This window comes from Oncorhynchus nerka, linkage group LG5, assembly GCF_034236695.1.
Source record: "Oncorhynchus nerka isolate Pitt River linkage group LG5, Oner_Uvic_2.0, whole genome shotgun sequence".
In the NCBI taxonomy this organism is placed as follows: domain Eukaryota; kingdom Metazoa; phylum Chordata; class Actinopteri; order Salmoniformes; family Salmonidae; genus Oncorhynchus; species Oncorhynchus nerka.
The window spans coordinates 2,128,099-2,136,218 of NC_088400.1; the positions used below are offsets into that span (position 1 = coordinate 2,128,099).

At 44.4% G+C, this 8,120-nt stretch overlaps 1 protein-coding gene across 3 annotated transcripts in view; it reads right to left on the reverse strand.

The window, feature by feature from the left end:
- LOC115126342 (transcriptional regulator ATRX-like) overlaps positions 1 to 5,561 on the reverse strand; it is a 99,851-nt gene extending 94,290 nt beyond the window's left edge. The window contains exons 1-2 of one of the 3 annotated variants that reach the window (XM_065018266.1): positions 5,380 to 5,561; positions 408 to 523 (exon numbers count right to left, since the gene is read on the reverse strand). In XM_065018266.1, the coding sequence (XP_064874338.1) occupies positions 408 to 518 (111 nt within the window). In that variant the 5' untranslated portion in view covers positions 519 to 523; positions 5,380 to 5,561. Of the gene's footprint in view, positions 1 to 407; positions 524 to 5,375 lie in introns of all 3 variants that reach the window. The other 2 variants (XM_065018267.1, XM_065018268.1) reach the window with 2 other exon arrangements.
- Between the last annotated feature and the right edge of the window lie 2,559 nt (positions 5,562 to 8,120).

Below are 8,120 nucleotides of genomic sequence, written 5' to 3' on the forward strand. Positions count from 1 at the left end.
ATCTGATGTTGACCTACCTCCTCCTCCTCCTCCATCTGGTCTGTAATCTGATGTTGACCTACCTCCTCCTCCTCCTCCATCTGGTCTGTAATCTGATGTTGACCTACCTCCTCCTCATCATCCTCCTCCTCCTCCTCCATCTGGTCTGTAATCTGATGTTGACCTACCTTCTCCTCCTCCCCCTCCTCCATCTGGTCTGTAACCTGATGTTGACCTACCTCCTCCTCCTCCATCTGGTCTGTAATCTGATGTTGACCTACCTCCTCCTCCTCCTCCATCTGGTCTGTAATGGGAAGTTGACCTACCTCCTCCTCCTCATCCTCCTCCCCCTCCTCCATCTGGTCTGTAATGGGAAGTTGACCTACCTCCTCCTCCTCCATCTGGTCTGTAATGGGAAGTTGACCTACCTCCTCCTCCTCATCATCCTCCTCCTCCTCCTCCATCTGGTCTGTAATGGGAAGTTGACCTACTTCCCGCTCCATCATTTGGTCTGTAGATTCAGCTGAGGTTCTACTCATTTAACCTGCCAACAACAAGAAATCCCACTATTAGGTCGGAAATTAGACCATTTAAAAGGACGGGGGAGATGAAGAGCGGACTAAATTACCAGGTTAGAGGCTCTTTCCTTTTTGTAAGTAAAAGCAAAACAGCCTGATCTTAATCAAGATCTTGGACTTTGTCCCAAATGACACCCTGTTCCCTATGGCCCTGGACAAATGTAGTGCACTATTTAGGGAATAGGGTGCGAATTCAGATGCAACACTAGATATAATGTTGGCTGTTAGAAACTAAGTTCACTAACAGCAAGGCTAGAATCTAAATTATAACTACTGTTAACTGTTGAGTACAGTACTCAACAAGCAGCCCAGCAGCACCAATGGAGCAGCCCAGCAGCACTAATGGAGCAGCCCAGCAGCACTAATGGAGCAGCCCATCAGCACCAATGGAGCAGCCCAGCAGCACCAATGGAGCAGCCCAGCAGCACCAATGGAGCAGCCCAGCAGCACTAATGGAGCAGCCCTAATGGAGCATCCCAGCAGCACCAATGGAGCAGCACCAATGGAGCAGCCCAGCAGCACTAATGGAGCAGCACTAATGGAGCAGCACCAATGGAGCAGCCTAGCAGCACTAATGGAGCAGCCCGGCAGCACTAATGGAGCAGCACTAATGGAGCAGCCCAGCAGCACTAGAGCAGCACTAATGGAGCAGCCCAGCAGCACTAGAGCAGCACTAATGGAGCAGCCCAGCAGCACTAATGGAGCAGCCCAGCAGCACTAATGGAGCAGCCCAGCAGCACTAATGGAGCAGCACTAATGGAGCAGCCCAGCAGCACTAATGGAGCAGCCCAGCAGCACTAATGGAGCTGCCTAGCAGTACTAATGGAGCAGCCCAGCAGCACTAATGGAGCAGCCCAGCAGCACTAATGGAGCAGCACTAATGGAGCAGCCCAGCAGCACTAATGGAGCAGCCCAGCAGCACTAATGGGAGTTTGAGTGGAACTTTGGCTCTATTACACGGGACCTAAATAAGCCAGATTTGCTAGGCCTACTGTTTCAACAAAAATCGGGCTTCCGCCATTGTTTCTATAGTGTGAACATGTGAAATTAGCAACCATGGGCAGTAACTAGATAGTTCAAATCAGATGTTATTTGTCACATGCTTTCGTGAACAACAGGTGTAGACTAACAGTGAAATGCTTCATCAACAACAGGTGTAGTCGAACAGTGAAATGCTTCATCAACAACAGGTGTAGACTAACAGTGAAATGCTTCATCAACAACAGGTGTAGACTAACAGTGAAATGCTTCATCAACAACAGGTGTAGACTAACAGTGAAATGCTTCCTAAACAACAGGTGTAGACTAACAGTGAAATGCTTCATCAACAACAGGTGTAGTCTAACAGTGAAATGCTTCATCAACAACAGGTGTAGACTAACAGTGAAATGCTTCATCAACAACAGGTGTAGACTAACAGTGAAATGCTTCATCAACAACAGGTGTAGACTAACAGTGAAATGCTTCATCAACAACAGGTGTAGACTAACAGTGAAATGCTTCCTAAACAACAGGTGTAGAAGCATTTTGCTACACTCGCATTAACATCTGCTAACCATGTGTATGTGACAAATAAATTTGATTTGATTTAGACTAACAGTGACATGCTGGCTGACGGCCCTTCCCAACAATGAAGAGAAAGAAAAGAGAAATAATAGAAAAGGGAAAAAAACATAATAAAAGTAATAATAAATACACAATGAGTAACCTGACTATATACACAGGATACCAGTACTGAGTCAATGAGTAACCTGACTATATACACAGGATACCAGTACTGAGTCAATGAGTAACCTGACTATATACACAGAGTACCAGTACTGAGTCAATGAGTAACCTGACTATATACACAGGATACCAGTACTGAGTCAATGAGTAACCTGACTATATACACAGAGTACCAGTACTGAGTCAATGACTAACCTGACTATATACACAGGATACCAGTACTGAGTCAATGAGTAACCTGACTATATACACAGGATACCAGTACTGAGTCAATGAGTAACCTGACTATATACACAGAGTACCAGTACTGAGTCAATGAGTAACCTGACTATATACACAGAGTACCAGTACTGAGTCAATGACTAACCTGACTATATACACAGAGTACCAGTACTGAGTCAATGAGTAACCTGACTATATACACAGGATACCAGTACTGAGTCAATGACTAACCTGACTATATACACAGGATACCAGTACTGAGTCAATGAGTAACCTGACTATATACACAGAGTACCAGTACTGAGTCAATGACTAACCTGACTATATACACAGAGTACCAGTACTGAGTCAATGAGTAACCTGACTATATACACAGAGTACCAGTACTGAGTCAATGAGTAACCTGACTATATACACAGGATACCAGTACTGAGTCAATGAGTAACCTGACTATATACACAGAGTACCAGTACTGAGTCAATGAGTAACCTGACTATATACACAGAGTACCAGTACTGAGTCAATTAGTAACCTGACTATATACACAGAGTACCAGTACTGAGTCAATGAGTAACCTGACTATATACACAGAGTACCAGTACTGAGTCAATGAGTAACCTGACTATATACACAGAGTACCAGTACTGAGTCAATGTCCAGGAGTACGAGTTAATAACATGGCTATATTCAAGGCGGCAGGTACCCTAGTGATCACAGCCGGTTGTGATACAGCCTGGAATCGAACATGGGTCTGTAGTGACGCCTCTAGCGCTGCGCTGCAGTGCCTTATATGCTGACCATGCGACGCGAGTAGTGCAAAATATATTTACACATTCTTGTTATTTAATCATTGCACCCACACTACTCGTGCGCGTCATTTGAGTGTCTGCGTAGTTGGGCGCTAAAATAGAACTTGGTTCCATTTCTAATGATTGACATGCTGCAAATCCCGCCTCTCCCATCTCCTCATTGGTTTTTAGGAGCATTGAAAAATGAACTGAGGTCCACAGTCCAATTGGTGGTGGTAAAGCACCTTCAAGTTGGTTGCCAACCGCCATATAAAGTTCAAAGAAGAAGCCTGATGGAGAAGAGATGACTAGAAACAAACTTGGTTTACCCTTTTATGGGAGGATTAATTTGTCGGAGTAGAGGACCTTGTGCATTTCAGGTAAAATAACAACCCAATGTTTATATCCCAGGACAAATTAGCTAGCTAGCTACATTTCCATAAATGTTTCATGCTTTTTTAATGCTTTTCGACCCGTCCCCAAATTAATATAGTTGGTTCAGAGTTCGTTTTCATATTTAGGCATGTCCTGATCTCCTCTGGTGTGGGAGGACAACCTCAACATGCAGACGGTGTCTCGGGGGGACGGTGTCTCGGGGGGACGATGTCTCGGGGGGACGGTGTCTCGGGGGGACGGTGTCTCATGCACATGTTAGACCGCTGCACCACTCAGGATCCCAAAACATAAGAATAAAGTGACTGATGAACAGTAGCCTAAGTGATTTTTTTAAACTATTCATATTATTACTAAAGCCAACTAATGTTAGGTAGCTATTTGGGATAAAAATGCAGTTACAACAGCTCGCTGTAAAGAGAAAAGGCCCGTGTGTGTGCGACCTAAAGGTTTAAGTCCAACATTATTTATGGACGTTTTTCATCTCCATCGTGCGTTTCTGTTGAGCATCGGTTTCCTGTCTGGTGCGAATGAACTAACCTGGACCTTGTCTGCTTTCTGACATGAACAGAGTACAAAAATCAGGCAAACTCCAGCATTATTTATTGACGTTTTTCGTCAATGGTGCGAATGAACGAACTAACATGGACCTTGTCTGCTACAATTAATGCTTTCTGACATGAACAGAGTACATAAATCATGCGAGATGGAAGATAAACGTACTTCAAAAACTGGGCATCTTCCCATCAAAGGCAAACTAACTAACCGGAGTGTCTGTGCACTAAGTCAACCTGACTCTTATCAAAACCACCTTTTATTTGTCTCACGGGCCGAATTAAAACAGTTTAGACCCTTACCGAGAAATGCTGACTTGCAAACCCTTAACCAACAATGTTTTGGTTAACAACGTTTTAAGAAAATAAGAGTTATGAAAATATCTACTAAATAAACCACCTAAAAAAAAGTGAAACAACAAGAACCAGGCGATATACAAGGTGTACCGGTATCGAGTCCATGTGGGGGGGTGCAGGTTAGTCGAGGTAAACAAACATTTATTATCTGATTTCACCTTTATTTAACCAGGTTGGCCAGTTGAGAACAAATTCTCATTTACAACTGGGACCTGGTCAAGATAAAGCAAAGCAGTGAGACACACATGGAATAAACATAGTCAATAACACAATAGAAAAGTGTGATCAAACTGCATATATACAAATCCAACATCTCTGCACTATGTCCACATTTCAGACATCAGATTCCCGGACAACCCTGCAAAGCCGTTTCAATGGTCCAGAGCATTCAGAGACATGCAACGAAATGCATCAGTTTATCCCCCTCGCCAGATATGTCAGATCCCACATTAGTTAGCATGCTAGGTAGCTAGCTTATACATTCCGGGCCAAAACACAGGTGGAAATCGACCAAAACCCGCTGACATGTTTTGTTTTACAACCTTTTACATTTTCAACAAAAAAATACTAACTTAGTAATAGTGGTTGAGTTAGCTAGCTAGGTTATAAATCATCCGTTATAACAGCAGTAGCCGTTTTCATAGTGTAGCTAGCTACGTTGGTACCGTGGGAAACCGAGCCGGTTCCGCTGCGTAACACCGGTACATCGCTAACGAGCCCAGAGCATCAATGCAAAGATGCTAACGTTAGGCACTGCTTTGAGGAAAAGATAATACCTACTGTACTCTTTTGTCATTTCTTGAATGACTGAGACACGTGTAGTTCTTGGCACGTCGTCCCGGAGATGTAAAACAGATAATTCTCAGTAATTTGTATTTTAGAAAAATGTTAGAATATTGAAGCAAACCTCCTTTTTTTTCAGTGGAGACAAAGCAAAGGCGCCATTTTACCGGATGGTTTGAGACGCACTAAAATGGCGCATCTAGCCCAAATCCTATCTGTTGTCCTATTGGTTGTTGAGTCAGGAAATTATGGCTTTCTGATTGGCCAAATCCTTTTGAGAAGTTTCCATAGGCTTAGTGTGAATCATATTCTCTCAATCTACTGCCGATTTTTTTTTGTGTCCCACCTCTTTGCTCTGGTTTTTATTTTTGATTAATTCAAGGGAATGCCACATGGAAATGACAGTTTTCTCTGATAATCTGAGCCTCAGGCTGCATTCTGGTCTGTCTTGAATTCTAAAATTCTATTGCTTAGTAAACTCTATTGTGCTAGACTCTAAACTGTAGTCTATTGCGCTGCCAAACATATTCCCCACTCAGAGCCTGTCCTGTTCCCTCAGGTAGGTCTACGTATTCCCCACTCAGAGCCTGTCCTGTCCCCTCAGGTAGGCCAACATATTCCCCACTCAGAGCCTGTCCTGTCCCCTCAGGTAGGTCTACGTATTCCCCACTCAGAGCCTGTCCTGTCCCCTCAGGTAGGCCAACATATTCCTCACTCAGAGCCTGTCCTGTCCCCTCAAGTAGGCTAAACATATTCCTGGAGGCGTCACTACAGACCCGGGTTCAATCACAGGCTGTGTCGCAGCCGGCTGCAAATGGGAGATCCATGAAGCACAAATGGCCCAGCGTCGTCCTGGTTATGGGAGGGTTTGGCCGGTTGGGATGTCCTTGTCCCATCGCTCTCTAGCGACTCCTTGTGGCGGACCGGGCGCATGCACGCAAACTTCAGTTGCCAGCTGTGCGGTGTTTGGTGCAACTGGTTTCCGCGTTAAGCGAGCAGTGTGTCAAGAAGCATTGCGGCTTGGCGGGGTCGTGTTTTCGGAGGACGCATAGTTCTCGACCTTCGACCTCTCCCGAGTTGGTACGGGAGTTGCAGCGATGGGACTGTAACTATATCCAATTGGATATCACGAAATCGGGGAGAAAAAAGGGTCAAATGTACCAAAAAAATAAAATAAAAACAATAAACAAGATGGAGGGAAATAACAAATATATAAAAATGAGTCTGGACTTCAGTACGGAGTTGTGTAAACTGTTATCTTTATCACAAGGTAAAGCTGATTTGGTTATATAGGAAGCAAATGTTGGCAGGGTATTAAAACGAATATCAGTCAACAAAGTCATTGGCCCAGATAACATCAACAACCATGTTCTGAGAAATCCTGTCGGTGTGTTCTGTCGCTCACTGAGGGAGAACACTGTATCAGCTCAGTGGAAATCATCCACCGTATTCCCAGTGCCCAATCAGAGCTGTCCTCAGTTATTACAGCCCTGTTGCATTAACACCTGGCATAATGAATAGTTTGAGTGCCTAATTCTCTCCCACATGTAATGGTTATTATTTTATTCACTCTCACTGTGAGCCATCATTACAGAGGAGTGTGCTGTGGTGAACATGTATCTTTAATAAACCTCTCTGAAGATATCTTGGACTTGTTCTTGCCGGCACCTATATCGCTACTAGTGTTCTATCCACTGGCACCTATATCTCTCTACTAGTGTTCTAGCCACTGGCACCTATATCTCTACTAGTGGTCTATCCACTGGCACCTATATCTCTACTAGTGTTCTAGCCACTGGCACCTATATCTCTATTAGTGTTCTATCCCCTGGCACCTATATCTCTACTAGTGTTCTGTCCCCTGACACCTATATCTCTACTAGTGTTCTATCCACTGGCACCTATATATCTACTAGTGTTCTAGCCACTGGCACCTATATCTCTACTAGTGTTCTAGCCACTGGCACCTATATCTCTACTAGTGTTCTAGCCACTGGCACCTATATCTCTACTAGTGTTCTAGGCACCTATATCTCTACTAGTGTTCTATCCACTGGCACCTATATCTCTACTAGTGTTCTGTCCCCTGGCACCTATATCTCTACTAGTGTTCTGTCCCCTGGCACCTATATCTCTACTAGTGTTCTATCCACCCTGGCACCTATATCTCTACTAGTGTTCTGTCCCCTGGCACCTATATCTCTACTAGTGTTCTATCCCTGGCACCTAAATCTCTACTAGTGTTCTGTCCCCTGGCACCTATGTCTCTACTAGTGTTCTGTCCCCTGGCACCTATATCTCTACTAGTGTTCTATCCACTGGCACCTATATCTCTACTAGTGTTCTGTCCCCTGGCACCTATATCTCTACTAGTGTTCTGTCCCCTGGCACCTATATCTCTACTAGTGTTCTGTCCCCTGGCACCTATATCTCTACTAGTGTTCTATCCCCTGGCACCCTGGCACCTATATCTCTACTAGTGTTCTATCCCCTGGCACCTATATCTCTACTAGTGTTCTATCCCCTGACACCTATATCTCTACTAGTGTTCTATCCCCTGGCACCTATATCTCTACTAGTGTTCTATCCCCTGGCACCCTGGCACCTATATCTCTACTAGTGTTCTGTCCCCTGACACCTATATCTCTACTAGTGTTCTGTCCCCTGGCACCTATATCTCTACTAGTGTTCTATCCACTGGCACCTATATCTCTACTAGTGTTCTATCCCCTGGCACC